The 16,253-nt window shown below is 54.3% G+C and overlaps 1 protein-coding gene across 2 annotated transcripts in view; it reads left to right on the top strand.

The window, feature by feature from the left end:
* Window positions 1-4,364: 4,364 nt before the first annotated feature.
* LOC142710253 (uncharacterized) overlaps window positions 4,365-16,253 on the top strand; it is a 30,532-nt gene continuing 18,643 nt past the window's right edge. For both annotated transcript variants that reach the window (XM_075848525.1, XM_075848524.1), the window contains exon 1: window positions 4,365-5,102. In XM_075848525.1, coding sequence (XP_075704640.1) covers window positions 4,550-5,102 — 553 coding nt within the window. In that variant the 5' untranslated portion in view covers window positions 4,365-4,549. The remainder of the gene's footprint in view (window positions 5,103-16,253) is intronic.

Here is a 16,253-nt window from a genome sequence, read left to right as displayed (position 1 = left end):
AGTAGTAGTAGTAGTGCTGTGTAGTGAGTAGTAGTAGTAGTGCTGTGTAGCGAGTAGTAGTAGTGCTGTGTAGTGAGTAGTAGTAGTGCTGTGTAGTGAGTAGTAGTAGTAGTAGTGCTGTGTAGTGAGTAGTAGTAGTAGTGCTGTGTAGTGAGTAGTAGTAGTAGTAGTGCTGTGTAGTGAGTAGTAGTAGTAGTAGTGCTGTGTAGTGAGTAGTAGTAGTAGTAGTAGTGCTGTGTAGTGAGGAGTAGTAGTAGTAGTGCTGTGTAGTGAGTAGTAGTAGTGCTGTGTAGTGAGGAGTAGTAGTAGTGTTGTGTAGTGAGTAGTAGTAGTAGTAGTAGTGCTGTGTAGTGAGTAGTAGTAGTAGTGCTGTGTAGTGAGTAGTAGTAGTAGTGCTGTGTAGTGAGTAGTAGTAGTAGTGCTGTGTAGTGAGGAGTAGTAGTAGTAGTAGTGCTGTGTAGTGAGTAGTAGTAGTAGTGCTGTGTAGTGAGTAGTAGTAGTAGTAGTGCTGTGTAGTGTGTAGTGAGTAGTAGTAGTGCTGTGTAGTGAGTAGTAGTGCTGTGTAGTGAGTAGTAGTAGTAGTGCTGTGTAGTGAGTAGTAGTAGTAGTGCTGTGTAGTAAGTAGTAGTAGTGCTGTGTAGTAGTAGTAGTGCTGTGTAGTGAGTAGTAGTAGTAGTAGTGCTGTGTAGTGAGTAGTAGTAGTAGTAGTAGTAGTAGTAGTAGTGCTGTGTAGTGAGGAGTAGTAGTAGTGCTGTGTAGTGAGTAGTAGTAGTAGTAGTGCTGTGTAGTGAGTAGTAGTAGTAGTGCTGTGTAGTGCTGTGTAGTGAGTAGTAGTAGTGCTGTGTAGTGAGTAGTAGTAGTAGTGCTGTGTAGTAAGTAGTAGTAGTGCTGTGTAGTAGTAGTAGTGCTGTGTAGTGAGTAGTAGTAGTAGTAGTGCTGTGTAGTAGTAGTGCTGTGTAGTGCTGTGTAGTGAGTAGTAGTAGTAGTAGTAGTGCTGTGTAGTGAGGAGTAGGAGTAGTAGTGCTGTGTAGCGAGTAGTAGTAGTAGTGCTGTGTAGTGAGTAGTAGTGCTGTGTAGTGCTGTGTAGTGAGTAGTAGTAGTGCTGTGTAGTGAGTAGTAGTAGTAGTGCTGTGTAGTAAGTAGTAGTAGTGCTGTGTAGTAGTAGTAGTAGTGCTGTGTAGTGAGTAGTAGTAGTAGTAGTAGTGCTGTGTAGTAGTAGTGCTGTGTAGTGCTGTGTAGTGAGTAGTAGTAGTGCTGTGTAGTGAGTAGTAGTAGTAGTGCTGTGTAGTGAGTAGTAGTAGTAGTGCTGTGTAGTGTGTAGTGAGTAGTAGTGCTGTGTAGTGAGTAGTAGTAGTAGTGCTGTGTAGTAAGTAGTAGTAGTGCTGTGTAGTAGTAGTAGTGCTGTGTAGTGAGTAGTAGTAGTAGTGCTGTGTAGTAGTAGTGCTGTGTAGTGAGTAGTAGTAGTAGTAGTGCTGTGTAGTGAGTAGTAGTAGTAGTGCTGTGTAGTAGTAGTGCTGTGTAGTAGTAGTAGTGCTGTGTAGTGAGTAGTAGTAGTAGTAGTGCTGTGTAGTGAGGAGTAGGAGTAGTAGTGCTGTGTAGCGAGTAGTAGTAGTAGTAGTGCTGTGTAGTAGTAGTAGTAGTGCTGTGTAGTGAGTAGTAGTAGTAGTAGTGCTGTGTAGTGAGGAGTAGGAGTAGTAGTGCTGTGTAGTGAGTAGTAGTAGTAGTAGTGCTGTGTAGTGAGGAGTAGGAGTAGTAGTGCTGTGTAGTGAGTAGTAGTAGTAGTAGTGCTGTGTAGTGAGTAGTAGTGCTGTGTAGTGCTGTGTAGTGAGTAGTAGTAGTGCTGTGTAGTGAGTAGTAGTAGTAGTGCTGTGTAGTAAGTAGTAGTAGTGCTGTGTAGTAGTAGTAGTGCTGTGTAGTGAGTAGTAGTAGTAGTAGTGCTGTGTAGTGAGGAGTAGTAGTGCTGTGTAGTGAGTAGTAGTAGTAGTGCTGTGTAGTGAGTAGTAGTAGTAGTGCTGTGTAGTAGTAGTAGTAGTGCTGTGTAGTAGTAGTAGTAGTAGTAGTGCTGTGTAGTGAGTAGTAGTGCTGTGTAGTGAGTAGTAGTAGTAGTGCTGTGTAGTGAGTAGTAGTAGTGCTGTGTAGTGAGTAGTAGTAGTAGTGCTGTGTAGTGAGTAGTAGTAGTAGTAGTGCTGTGTAGTAAGTAGTAGTAGTGCTGTGTAGTAGTAGTAGTGCTGTGTAGTGAGGAGTAGTAGTGCTGTGTAGTGAGTAGTAGTAGTAGTGCTGTGTAGTGAGTAGTAGTAGTAGTAGTGCTGTGTAGTGAGTAGTAGTAGTAGTAGTGCTGTGTAGTAGTAGTAGTAGTAGTGCTGTGTAGTGAGGAGTAGGAGTAGTAGTGCTGTGTAGTGAGTAGTAGTGCTGTGTAGTGAGTAGTAGTAGTGCTGTGTAGTGAGTAGTAGTAGTAGTAGTGCTGTGTAGTGAGTAGTAGTAGTAGTAGTGCTGTGTAGTGAGTAGTAGTAGTAGTAGTGCTGTGTAGTGAGGAGTAGTAGTAGTGCTGTGTAGTAGTAGTAGTGCTGTGTAGTGAGTAGTAGTAGTAGTGCTGTGTAGTAGTAGTAGTAGTAGTGCTGTGTAGCGAGTAGTAGTAGTAGTAGTGCTGTGTAGTGAGTAGTAGTAGTAGTAGTGCTGTGTAGTAGTAGTAGTAGTAGTAGTAGTGCTGTGTAGTGAGTAGTAGTAGTAGTGCTGTGTAGTGAGTAGTAGTAGTAGTGCTGTGTAGTGAGTAGTAGTAGTGCTGTGTAGTGAGTAGTAGTAGTAGTAGTAGTAGTGCTGTGTAGTGAGTAGTAGTAGTAGTAGTAGTAGTAGTGCTGTGTAGTGAGTAGTAGTGCTGTGTAGTGAGGAGTAGGAGTAGTAGTGCTGTGTAGTGAGGAGTAGTAGTAGTAGTGCTGTGTAGTGAGTAGTAGTAGTAGTAGTAGTAGTAGTGCTGTGTAGTAAGTAGTAGTAGTAGTAGTGCTGTGTAGTGAGTAGTAGTAGTGCTGTGTAGTGAGTAGTAGTAGTAGTAGTAGTGCTGTGTAGTAGTAGTAGTAGTAGTGCTGTGTAGTGAGGAGTAGTAGTAGTAGTAGTGCTGTGTAGTAGTAGTAGTAGTAGTAGTGCTGTGTAGTGAGTAGTAGTAGTAGTAGTAGTGCTGTGTAGTAGTAGTAGTAGTAGTGCTGTGTAGTAAGTAGTAGTAGTGCTGTGTAGTAGTAGTAGTGCTGTGTAGTGAGTAGTAGTAGTAGTAGTAGTGCTGTGTAGTAGTAGTGCTGTGTAGTGCTGTGTAGTGAGTAGTAGTAGTGCTGTGTAGTGAGTAGTAGTAGTAGTGCTGTGTAGTGAGTAGTAGTAGTAGTGCTGTGTAGTGCTGTGTAGTGAGTAGTAGTAGTAGTGCTGTGTAGTGAGTAGTAGTAGTAGTAGTAGTGCTGTGTAGTGAGTAGTAGTAGTAGTGCTGTGTAGTGAGGAGTAGTAGTGCTGTGTAGTAAGTAGTAGTAGTAGTAGTGCTGTGTAGTGAGTAGTAGTAGTAGTGCTGTGTAGTGAGTAGTAGTAGTAGTAGTAGTGCTGTGTAGTGAGTAGTAGTAGTAGTGCTGTGTAGTGAGGAGTAGTAGTGCTGTGTAGTGAGTAGTAGTAGTAGTAGTGCTGTGTAGTGAGTAGTAGTAGTAGTAGTGCTGTGTAGTGAGTAGTAGTAGTAGTAGTGCTGTGTAGTGAGTAGTAGTAGTAGTGCTGTGTAGTAGTAGTAGTAGTAGTAGTGCTGTGTAGTGAGGAGTAGTAGTGCTGTGTAGTAAGTAGTAGTAGTGCTGTGTAGTAGTAGTAGTGCTGTGTAGTGAGTAGTAGTAGTAGTAGTGCTGTGTAGTAGTAGTGCTGTGTAGTGCTGTGTAGTGAGTAGTAGTAGTGCTGTGTAGTGAGTAGTAGTGCTGTGTAGTGAGTAGTAGTAGTGCTGTGTAGTGAGGAGTAGTAGTAGTGCTGTGTAGTGAGTAGTAGTGCTGTGTAGTGAGGAGTAGTAGTGCTGTGATGTGAGGAGTAGTAGTGCTGTGATGTGAGGAGTAGTAGTAGTGCTGTGTAGTGAGGAGTAGTGTTGTGCTGAGTTCTGGATATAGATAAGGGGCAGACAGTTGCCGCTTCTGCCGCACACTCAGTACTTGCTCCCCGTTCACACTCATGCGTACATGACGTCTATTCTCGGGATCTCACCTGTTTCTGATTGTCAGATGATGTTACATGAGTTCCGCCCTCAGCTCCGCTCTCTTCCGCCCTTATTACCATTATCCGGTCTCCACCTTCACATCCGCCCTCACCCCCGCTCTTTTCCGCCCTTATTACCACCTTCTGGTTACGTCACATCCGCCGGAATCACTAGATTTTCGTCACTTCCGGTAGTGCTTCTCGCAGTCACTTGGAACATGCGGCACTTGTGGTGACTTCGTGCTGTTCGCTCCGCCCCTATCACCCGGCATTGTACTTGCGGATTGGAGGAGGTGACTCATTAGCGCACCGGGTCCCTCGTCTTCCGCCTCATGTTTTGCGCCTGACGGGTATCATGGCCTCTCCGGAAGTCGTTCTGCAGCAGCTTATGGAGGTGGTCGCTGCTCAGGGCCCTAGATGGTTTTATGGTATCCTGGCGAGTATAGAGACTGCCCATGTGATGACTCCTCCCCCTGCTCGTGTAATGATGACTCCTCCCCCTCTCGTGAAACCTCCACCCCCTGCTCGTGTGATGACTCCTCCCCCATCTCATGTGACAGCTACTCCCTCTGGTGGGAGGGATATTCCTGCCCCCCGCAGTGCGCCTGTGTCGCCCTCTTCTGCCGCCTGGCATAGACACCGCAGGAGGTCTCCTGAGGCGCATTGTTCTCGCCGTTCCCGACACTACAAGAGGCGCAGAAGGCGCAGCACCCGAGACTCCTCCTCAGGGTCGTCGGTATCATCCTCATCATCACGTGGCGGCACCAGACGTTCCAGTGCTGGCGGATCCTCTACACGAGCACGCCGGCCTCGTCGCCATCGCAGTCCAGCACGCGGTCACCGCTCCAGGGTGGCGGCTCCACCCAGGGCTGATGTCAGGCGTCCGCCGTCTGCAGTCGCTGTAGAGGGTGAGTCCCCGCGTGGAATGAGGTGATGGCGCGGAGGTTTCAGTGGTAATCTCACGCGGGAATCGGACGCCGCTCCCACAACGCTGACTACAGTCGGAGGGGATTGGCGCCTGCACCTGAGGGGGCGGATTACGAGGCCGCAGGCGGGATTAGAGGGGCGGCCGCCTCTCCCGACACCTCGCTTGTTGGAAATATCTACTTACCGTTCTACGTTGTGCTATTCCTCTATTGTTCCTCCTAGAAGTTTTTTAATACATTGACACTTGGGTGTTACTAGTTGGGGGCGTGTCCCTACGCTGACATTGTCCAATCAGAGCTGACAGATTAGACTGTAGGGACACGCCCCTCTGACATGGAGACTGATGACACCCAGTTGTCAATTCATAAGTTTCTAGGAAGAATAACAGAGGAACTGAGCTTTATGAGAATACAAGTATTTACTACAACAGACGTCCGGCGGGGCGACCGCTCCTCTTTAAGACCTCCCAGACACCGGCGTGTTCGCTCCGTGACATACAGTCCGTACGTCGGCCGCAATTCCCGGATTGAACACTGCAGGGAGCCGCGCGCCTGGCGTCATAGTTACCGGTAATCAGGAGTCGCTGCCTCTCCGCCGGAAAACTCCCGTGCCGTAATCATGTTCTCAGTACAGGACAGCAGTTCCGGGGAGAGGCGGGGACACCTGGCGTTACCGGTAACTATGGCGCCAGGAGCGCGGCTCCCTGCAGTGTGATCAGTCGGACTTGCAGCCGATGTACGGAGCGAATATCACAGACCCGACACGCCGCTGTGTTTCCATCTTGGACACTTATGTCACCTCTGGAAGCTGCATCTTCCGGACATCTGGCGTTTCCTGTGGTTATGTCACAGATGGGAACACCCCTATAATGATGTCACAGCAGCGGTCGTCTCGGGGACGTCTAGTGAGGTCTTCATTATTTGAGGGCCACTGTAGGATTAATCAGCCCTGGAAGCTTCTGCCGTCCACTGTCTGCGCCCCCCCCCCCCTCACACGGAGGACACCAGTGCCGATTTAGAGGTGTCCCGCTGTCTATATCACCGGTAAGTGGAGGCTCGGGATAGGGTTTCGTTTTGGGTTTTTCATCCCCTTTGTCTTTTCCCCTTTTTTCCAAATCTGTTGTGGAAATCGCAGAGGTTGGAGGGGGTGGTGCTGTTTGGGGTGGAGGGGGTGGTGCTGTTGGGGGTGGAGCTGGAGGGGGTGGTGCTGTTTGGGATGGAGCTGGAGGGGGTGGTTCTGTTTGGGGTGGAGGGGGTGGTGCTGTTGGGGGTGGAGCTGGAGGGGGTGGTGCTGTTTGGGATGGAGCTGGAGGGGGTGGTGCTGTTTGGGGTGGAGGGGGTGGTGCTATTTGAGGTGGAGCTGGATGGGGTGGAGTTGGAGGGGGTGGTGCTGTTTGGGATGGAGCTGGAGGGGGTGGTGCTGTTTGAGGTGGAGCTGGATGGGGTGGTGCTGTTTGGGGTGGAGTTGGAGGGGGTGGTGCTGTTTGGGATGGAGGGGGTGGTGCTGTTTGGGGTGGAGGGGGTGGTGCTGTTTGGGGTGGACCTGGAGGGAGTGGTGCTGTTTGGGGTGGAGGGGGTGCTGCTGTTTGGGGTGGAGGGGTGCTGCTGTTTGAGGTGGAGGGGTGGTGCTGTTTGAGGTGGAGGGGGTGGTGCTGTTTGGGGTGGAGGGGTGCTGCTGTTTGGGGTGGAGGTGGAGGGGTGGTGCTGTTTGGGGTGGAGCTGGAGGGGGTGGTGCTGTTTGGGATGGAGCTGGAGGGGGTGGTTCTGTTTGGGGTGGAGGGGGTGGTGCTGTTGGGGGTGGAGCTGGAGGGGGTGGTGCTGTTTGGGATGGAGCTGGAGGGGGTGGTGCTGTTTGGGGTGGAGGGGGTGGTGCTATTTGAGGTGGAGCTGGATGGGGTGGAGTTGGAGGGGGTGGTGCTGTTTGGGATGGAGCTGGAGGGGGTGGTGCTGTTTGAGGTGGAGCTGGATGGGGTGGTGCTGTTTGGGGTGGAGTTGGAGGGGGTGGTGCTGTTTGGGATGGAGGGGGTGGTGCTGTTTGGGGTGGAGGGGGTGGTGCTGTTTGGGGTGGACCTGGAGGGAGTGGTGCTGTTTGGGGTGGAGGGGGTGCTGCTGTTTGGGGTGGAGGGGTGCTGCTGTTTGAGGTGGAGGGGTGGTGCTGTTTGAGGTGGAGGGGGTGGTGCTGTTTGGGGTGGAGGGGTGCTGCTGTTTGGGGTGGAGGGGTGGTGCTGTTTGGGGTGGAGCTGGAGGGGGTGGTGCTGTTTGGGATGGAGCTGGAGGGGGTGGTTCTGTTTGGGGTGGAGGGGGTGGTGCTGTTGGGGGTGGAGCTGGAGGGGGTGGTGCTGTTTGGGATGGAGCTGGAGGGGGTGGTGCTGTTTGGGGTGGAGGGGGTGGTGCTATTTGAGGTGGAGCTGGATGGGGTGGAGTTGGAGGGGGTGGTGCTGTTTGGGATGGAGCTGGAGGGGGTGGTGCTGTTTGAGGTGGAGCTGGATGGGGTGGTGCTGTTTGGGGTGGAGTTGGAGGGGGTGGTGCTGTTTGGGATGGAGGGGGTGGTGCTGTTTGGGGTGGAGGGGGTGGTGCTGTTTGGGGTGGACCTGGAGGGAGTGGTGCTGTTTGGGGTGGAGGGGGTGCTGCTGTTTGGGGTGGAGGGGTGCTGCTGTTTGAGGTGGAGGGGTGGTGCTGTTTGAGGTGGAGGGGGTGGTGCTGTTTGGGGTGGAGTTGGAGGGGGGGTGCTATTTGGGGTGGAGCTGGAGGGGGTGGTGTTTGGGGTGGAGTTGGAGGGGGTGGTGCTGTTTGGGGTGGTGCTGTTTGGGGTGGAGTTGGAGGGGGTGGTGCTGTTTGGGATGGAGCTGGATGGGGTGGTGCTGTTTGGGATGGAGCTGGAGGGGGTGGTGCTGTTTGAGGTGGAGTTGGAAGGGGTGGTGCTGTTTGGGATGGAGCAGGAGGGGGTGGTGCTGTTTGGGGTGGAGGGGGTGGTGCTGTTTGAGGTGGAGCTGGAGGGGGTGGTGCTGTTTGAGGTGGTGCTGTTTGGGGTGGAGCTGGAGGGGGTGGTGCTGTTTGGGGTGGAGTTGGAGGGGGTGGTGCTGTTTGGGGTGGAGTTGGAGGGGGTGGTGCTGTTTGGGGTGGAGCTGGAGGCGGTGGTGCTGTTTGGGGTGGACCTGGAGGGAGTGGTGCTGTTTGGGATGGACCTGGAGGGGGTGGAGTTGGAAGGGGTGGTGCTGTTTGGGATGGAGCGGGTGGTGCTGTTTGGGGTGGAGCTGGAGGGGGTGGTGCTGTTTGGGGTGGAGGGGGTGGTGCTGTTTGAGGTGGAGCTGGAGGGGGTGGTGCTGTTTGGGATGGAGCTGGAGGGGGTGGTGCTGTTTGGGTGGAGCTGGAGGGGTGGTGCTGTTTGGGATGGAGGGGGTGGTGCTGTTTGGGGTGGAGTTGGAGGGGGTGGTGCTGTTTGGGGTGGAGGGGGTGGAGCTGGATGGGGTGGTGCTGTTTGGGGTGGAGTTGGAGGGGGTGGTGCTGTTTGGGATGGGGTGGTGCTGTTTGGGATGGAGCTGGAGGGGGTGGTGCTGTTTGGGGTGGAGCTGGAGGGGGTGGTGCTGTTTGAGGTGGGGGTGGTGCTGTTTGGGGTGGAGCTGGAGGGGTGGTGCTGTTTGGGATGGAGGGGGTGGTGCTGTTTGGGGTGGAGTTGGAGGGGGTGGTGCTGTTTGGGGTGGAGGGGGTGGTGCTGTTTGAGGTGGAGCTGGATGGGGTGGTGCTGTTTGGGGTGGAGTTGGAGGGGTGGTGCTGTTTGGGATGGAGGGGGTGGTGCTGTTTGGGGTGGAGGGGGTGGTGCTGTTGGAGGGGTGGTACTGTTTGGGGTGGACCTGGAGGGAGTGGTGCTGTTTGGGATGGACCTGGAGGGGGTGGTACTGTTTGGGATGGAGCTGGAGGGGGTGGTGCTGTTTGGGATGGAGCTGGATTGGGTGGTGCTGTTTGGGATGGAGCTGGAGGGGGTGGTGCTGTTTGAGGTGGAGCTGGAGGGGGTGGTGCTGTTTGGGGTGGAGCTGGAGGGGGTGGTGCTGTTTGGGATGGAGGGGGTGGTGCTGTTTGGGGTGGAGTTGGAGGGGGTGGTGCTGTTTGGGGTGGAGATGGTGGAGTTGGAGGGGGTGGTGCTGTTTGGGATGGAGCTGGAGGGGGTGGTGCTGTTTGGGGTGGTGCTGTTTGAGGTGGAGCTGGATGGGGTGGTGCTGTTTGGGAATGGAGGGGGTGGTGCTGTTTGGGAATGGAGCTGGAGGGGGTGGTGCTGTTTGGGGTGGAGTTGGAGGGGGTGGTGCTGTTTGGGATGGAGCTGGATGGGGTGGTGCTGTTTGGGATGGAGCTGGAGGGGGGGAGCTGGAGAGGGTTGTGCTGTTTGAGGTGGAGCTGGAGGGGGTGGTGCTGTTTGGGGTGGAGGGGGTGCTGCTGTTTGGGGTGGAGGGGTGCTGCTGTTTGGGGTGGAGGTGGAGGGGTGGTGCTGTTTGAGGTGGAGGGGGTGGTGCTGTTTGGGGTGGAGGTGGAGGGGGTGGTGCTGTTTGGGGTGGAGTTGGAGGGGGGGTGCTATTTGGGGTGGAGCTGGAGGGGGTGGTGTTTGGGGTGGAGTTGGAGGGGGTGGTGCTGTTTGGGGTGGAATTGGAGGGGGTGGTGCTGTTTGGGGTGGAGTTGGAGGGGGTGGTGCTGTTTGGGATGGAGCTGGATGGGGTGGTGCTGTTTGAGGTGGAGTTGGAAGGGGTGGTGCTGTTTGGGATGGAGCAGGAGGGGGTGGTGCTGTTTGGGGTGGAGGGGGTGGTGCTGTTTGAGGTGGAGCTGGAGGGGGTGGTGCTGTTTGAGGTGGTGCTGTTTGGGGTGGTGCTGTTTGGGGTGGAGTTGGAGGGGGTGGTGCTGTTTGGGGTGGAGTTGGAGGGGGTGGAGCTGGAGGCGGTGGTGCTGTTTGGGGTGGAGTTGGAGGGGGTGGTACTGTTTGGGGTGGACCTGGAGGGAGTGGTGCTGTTTGGGATGGACCTGGAGGGGGTGGAGTTGGAAGGGGTGGTGCTGTTTGGGATGGAGCGGGTGGTGCTGTTTGGGGTGGAGCTGGAGGGGGTGGTGCTGTTTGGGGTGGAGGGGGTGGTGCTGTTTGAGGTGGAGCTGGAGGGGGTGGTGCTGTTTGGGATGGAGCTGGAGGGGGTGGTGCTGTTTGGGTGGAGTTGGAGGGGGTGGTGCTGTTTGGGGTGGAGTTGGAGGGGGTGGTGCTGTTTGGGGTGGAGTTGGAGGGGGTGGTCCTGTTTGGGGTGGAGCTGGAGGGGGTGGTGTTGTTTGGGGTGGAAGGGGTGGTGCTGTTTGGGGTGGAGTTGGAGGGGGTGGTGCTGTTTGGGATGGAGCTGGATGGGGTGGTGCTGTTTGGGATGGAGCTGGAGGGGGTGGTGCTGTTTGGGGTGGAGCTGGAGGGGGTGGTGCTGTTTGAGGTGGGGGTGGTGCTGTTTGGGGTGGAGCTGGAGGGGGTGGTGCTGTTTGGGATGGAGGGGGTGGTGCTGTTTGGGGTGGAGTTGGAGGGGGTGGTGCTGTTTGGGTTGGAGGGGGTGGTGCTGTTTGGGGTGGACCTGGAGGGGGTGGTGCTGTTTGAGGTGGAGTTGGAAGGGGTGGTGCTGTTTGGGATGGAGCTGGAGGGGGTGGTGCTGTTTGATGTGGAGCTGGAGGGGGTGGTGCTGTTTGAGGTGGAGCTGGAGGGTTGGTGCTGTTTGGGGTGGAGTTGGACGGGGTGGTGCTATTTGAGGTGGAGCTGGATGGGGTGGTGCTGTTTGGGGTGGAGTTGGAGGGGGTGGTGCTGTTTGGGGTGGAGCTGGAGGCGGTGGTGCTGTTTGGGGTGGAGCTGGAGGCGGTGGTGCTGTTTGGGGTGGAGTTGGAGGGGGTGTTACTGTTTGGGGTGGACCTGGAGGGAGTGGTGCTGTTTGGGATGGACCTGGAGGGGGTGGAGTTGGAAGGGGTGGTGCTGTTTGGGATGGAGCGGGTGGTGCTGTTTGAGGTGGAGCTGGAGGGGGTGGTGCTGTTTGGGATGGAGCTGGAGGGGGTGGTGCTGTTTGGGTGGAGTTGGAGGGGGTGGTGCTGTTTGGGGTGGAGTTGGAGGGGGTGGTGCTGTTTGGGGTGGAGCTGGAGGGGGTGGTGTTGTTTGGGGTGGAAGGGGTGGTGCTGTTTGGGGTGGAGTTGGAGGGGGTGGTGCTGTTTGGGATGGAGCTGGATGGGGTGGTGCTGTTTGGGATGGAGCTGGAGGGGGTGGTGCTGTTTGGGGTGGAGCTGGAGGGGGTGGTGCTGTTTGAGGTGGGGGTGGTGCTGTTTGGGGTGGAGCTGGAGGGGGTGGTGCTGTTTGGGGTGGAGCTGGAGGGGTGGTGCTGTTTGGGGTGGAGGGGGTGGTGCTGTTTGGGGTGGAGTTGGAGGGGGTGGTGCTGTTTGGGGTGGAGTTGGAGGGGGTGGTGCTGTTTGTGGTGGACCTGGAAGGAGTGGTGCTGTTTGGGATAGACCTGGAGGGGGTGGTGCTGTTTGAGGTGGAGTTGGAAGGGGTGGTGCTGTTTGGGATGGAGCTGGAGGGGGTGGTGCTGTTTGATGTGGAGCTGGAGGGGGTGGTGCTGTTTGAGGTGGAGCTGGAGGGTTGGTGCTGTTTGGGGTGGGGGTGGTGCTGTTTGGGGTGGAGCTGGAGGGGGTGGTGCTGTTTGAGGTGGAGGGCGTGATGCTGTTTGGGGTGGAGTTGGAGGGGGTGGTGCTGTTTGGGATGGAGCTGGAGGGGGTGGTGCTGTTTGGGGTGGAGGGGGTGGTGCTGTTTGGGGTGGAGTTGGAGGGGGTGGTGCTGTTTGGGGTGGAGTTGGAGGGGTGGTACTGTTTGGGGTGGACCTGGAGGGAGTGGTGCTGTTTGGGATGGACCTGGAGGGGGTGGTACTGTTTGGGGTGGAGTTGGAGGGGGTGGTGCGGTTTGGGGTAGAGTTGGAGGGGGTGGTGCTGTTTGGGGTGGAGTTGGAGGGGGTGGTGCTGTTTGGGGAGAGCTGGAGGAGGTGGCGCTGCAGAGGGTGGAGTGCTTGCCTGGATGGGACTAATGAGGCTTTGTCTTTCCCAAATGTAAGAATTTGGCACTTGGGTATTCCTAATAAAGAGCCCGGGAAGATGAGTCGCTTTACTCACCCCACGGGCACGTTTCTAGATGACTGGATTGATGATGCACCTTCTGCCGCGTCCTCTGTATACACTGACGGGGCACGTGGGTCCGTTCAGCAACACTGTTCAGCTCCTGGCAGATCATGCTGATGGTTTCCAGATTTCCTCGTGTTTGGGATGTGTTTGGCCTCTCGTTTTTGGGTTCTCATGTTTGGACTCTCGTGTTTAGGATGTGTTTGGACTCTCGTGTTTGGACTCTCGTGTTTGGCCCCTCGTGTTTGGCCCCTCGTGTTTGGCCTCTCGTGTTTGGCCTCTCGTGTTTGGGCTCTCGTGTTTGGCCTCTCGTGTTTTGCCTCTTGTGTTTAGGCTCTCGTGTTTGGACTCTCGTGTTTGGCCTCTCGTGTTTGGCCTCTCGTGTTTGGACTCTCGTGTTTGGCCTCTCGTGTTTGGGCTCTCTTGTTTGGGATGTGTTTGGCCTCTCGTGTTAGGGATGTGTTTCGCCTCTCGTGTTTGGCCTCTCGTGTTTGGGATGTGGTGTTTGGCCTCTCGTGTTTGGGATGTGGTGTTTGGACTCTCGTGTTTGGGATGTGGTGTTTGGGCTCTCGTGTTTGGGATGTGGTGTTTGGGCTCTCGTGTTTGGGATGTGTTTGGACTCTCGTGTTTGGGATGTGTTTGGACTCTCGTGTTTGGGATGTGTTTCGCCTCGTGTTTGGGATGTGTTTCGCCTCTCGTGTTTGGGATGTGTTTGGCCTCTCGTATTTGGGATGTGTTTGGACTCTCGTGTTTGGGATGTGTTTGGCCTCTCGTGTTTGGGATGTGTTTGGCCTCTCGTGTTTGGGATGTGTTTCGCCTCTCGTGTTTGGGATGTGTTTCGCCTCTCGTGTTTGGGATGTGTTTCGCCTCTCGTGTTTGGGATGTGTTTCGCCTCGGGTTTGGGATGTGGTGTTTGGGCTCTCGTGTTTGGGATGTGTTTGGCCTCTCGTGTTTGGGATGTGTTTCGCCTCGTGTTTGGGATGTGGTGTTTGGTCTCTCGTGTTTGGCCTCTCATGTTTGGGATGTGGTGTTTGAACTCTCGTGTTTGGGATGTGGTGTTTGGACTCTCGTGTTCTGCCTCTCGTGTTTGGCCTCTCGTGTTTGGCCTCGTGTTTGGGATGTGGTGTTTGGGCTCTCGTGTTTGGGATGTGTTTGGACTCTCGTGTTTGGGATGTGTTTGGACTCTCGTGTTTGGGATGTGTTTGGACTCTCGTGTTTGGGATGTGTTTGGACTCTCGTGTTTGGGATGTGGTGTTTGGGCTCTCGTGTTTGGGATGTGGTGTTTGGGCTCTCGTGTTTGGGATGTGTTTCGCCTCTCGTGTTTGGGATGTGTTTCGTCTCTCGTGTTTGGGATGTGTTTCGTCTCTCGTGTTTGGTATGTGTTTCGCCTCTCGTGTTTGGGATGTGTTTGGCTTCTCGTGTTTGGGATGTGTTTCGCCTCTCTTGTTTGGGATGTGTTTCGCCTCGTGTTTGGGATGTGGTGTTTGGGCTCTCGTGTTTGGGCTCTCGTGTTTGGGCTCTCGTGTTTGGGCTCTCGTGTTTGGGATGTGGTGTTTGGCCTCTCGTGTTTTGGATGTGGTGTTTGGGATGTGGTGTTTGGCCTCTCGTGTTTGGGATCTGGTGTTTGGCCTCGTGTTTGGGATGTGTTTGGACTCTCGTGTTTGGGATGTGTTTGGCCTCTCGTGTTTGGCCTCTCGTGTTTGGCCTCTCGTGTTTGGCCTCTCGTGTTTGGGATGTGTTTGGCCTCTCGTGTTTGGCCTCTCGTGTTTGGCCTCTCGTGTTTGGCCTCTCGTGTTTGGGATGTGTTTGGCCTCTCGTGTTTGGGATGTGTTTGGACTCTCGTGTTTGGGATGTGTTTGGACTCTCGTGTTTGGGATGTGTTTCGCCTCTCGTGTTTGGCCTCTCGTGTTTGGCCTCTCGTGTTTGGGCTCTCGTGTTTGGGATGTGGCGTTTGGGCTCTCGTGTTTGGGATGTGGCGTTTGGCCTCTCGTGTTTGGCCTCTCGTGTTTGGGCTCTCTTGTTTGGGATGTGTTTGGCCTCTCTTGTTTGGGATGTGTTTGGCCTCTCGTGTTTGGGATGTGTTTCGCCTCGTGTTTGGGATGTGTTTCGCCTCTCGTGTTTGGGATGTGTTTCGCCTCTCGTGTTTGGGATGTGTTTCGCCTCTCGTGTTTGGGATGTGGTGTTTGGGATGTGATTGGCCTCTCGTGTTTGGGATGTGTTTGGCCTCTCGTGTTTCGCCTCGTGTTTGGGATGTGTTTGGCCTCTCGTGTTTGGACTCTCGTGTTTGGGATGTGTTTCGCCTCTCGTGTTTGGGATGTGTTAGGGCTCTCTTGTTTGGGCTCTCGTGTTTGGGATGTGGTGTTTGGCCTCTCGTGTTTGGCCTCTCGTGTTTGGGATGTGGTGTTTGGCCTCTCGTGTTTGGCCTCTCGTGTTTGGCCTCTCGTGTTTGGCCTCTCGTGTTTGGCCTCTCGTGTTTGGGATGTGGTGTTTGGCCTCTCGTGTTTGGCCTCTCGTGTTTGGCCTCTTGTGTTTGGCCTCTTGTGTTTGGCCTCTTGTGTTTGGCCTCTTGTGTTTGGCCTCTTGTGTTTGGGCTCTCGTGTTTGGGATGTGGTGTTTGGGCTCTCGTGTTTGGGATGTGGTGTTTGGGCTCTCGTGTTTGGGATGTGTTTGGACTCTCGTGTTTGGGATGTGTTTCGCCTCTCGTGTTTGGGATGTGTTTCGCCTCTCGTGTTTGGCCTCTCGTGTTTGGGATGTGGTGTTTGGCCTCTCGTGTTTGGGATGTGTTTGGACTCTCGTGTTTGGACTCTCGTGTTTGGGATGTGGTGTTTGGGCTCTCGTGTTTGGGATGTGTTTGGACTCTCGTGTTTGGGATGTGGTGTTTGGGCTCTCGTGTTTGGGATGTGTTTGGACTCTCGTGTTTGGGATGTGTTTCGCCTCTCGTGTTAGGGATGTGTTTCGCCTCTCGTGTTTGGCCTCTCGTGTTTGGGATGTGGTGTTTGGCCTCTCGTGTTTGGGATGTGGTGTTTGGACTCTCGTGTTTGGGATGTGGTGTTTGGGCTCTCGTGTTTGGGATGTGTTTGGACTCTCGTGTTTGGGATGTGTTTGGACTCTCGTGTTTGGGATGTGTTTCGCCTCTCGTGTTTGGGATGTGTTTGGCCTCGTGTTTGGGATGTGTTTCGCCTCTCGTGTTTGGGATGTGTTTGGCCTCTCGTATTTGGGATGTGTTTGGACTCTCGTGTTTGGGATGTGTTTGGCCTCTCGTGTTTGGGATGTGTTTGGCCTCTCGTGTTTGGGATGTGTTTGGCCTCTCGTGTTTGGGATGTGTTTCGCCTCTCGTGTTTGGGATGTGTTTCGCCTCTCGTGTTTGGGATGTGTTTCGCCTCTCGTGTTTGGGATGTGTTTCGCCTCGTGTTTGGGATGTGGTGTTTGGGCTCTCGTGTTTGGGATGTGTTTGGACTCTCGTGTTTGGGATGTGTTTCGCCTCTCTTGTATGGGATGTGTTTGGCCTCTCGTGTTTGGGATGTGTTTGGCCTCTCGTGTTTGGGATGTGTTTGGGCTCTCGTGTATGGGATGTGTTTGGGCTCTCGTGTATGGGATGTGTTTGAGCTCTCGTGTTTGGGATGTGTTTGAGCTCTCGTGTTTGGGATGTGTTTGAGCTCTCGTGTTTGAGATATGTTAGGCCTCGTGTTTGGGATGTGTTTGGACTCTCCTGTTTGGCCTCTCGTGTTTGGGATGTGGTGTTTGGCCTCTCGTGTTTGGGATGTGTTTGGACTCTCGTGTTTGGGATGTGGTGTTTGGACTCTCGTGTTTGGGATGTGGTGTTTGGGCTCTCGTGTTTGGGATGTGTTTGGACTCTCGTGTTTGGGATGTGTTTGGACTCTCGTGTTTGGGATGTGTTTGGACTCTCGTGTTTGGGATGTGTTTCGCGTCTCGTGTTTGGGATGTGTTTCGCCTCTCGTGTTTGGCCTCTCGTGTTTGGGA

Source organism: Rhinoderma darwinii, unplaced genomic scaffold (genome assembly GCF_050947455.1).
Source record: "Rhinoderma darwinii isolate aRhiDar2 unplaced genomic scaffold, aRhiDar2.hap1 Scaffold_4224, whole genome shotgun sequence".
NCBI classification, from domain to species: Eukaryota; Metazoa; Chordata; class Amphibia; order Anura; family Rhinodermatidae; genus Rhinoderma; species Rhinoderma darwinii.
The sequence above is the reverse complement of the archived record's forward strand: the minus strand, read 5'-3'. Positions and strand labels throughout refer to the sequence as shown.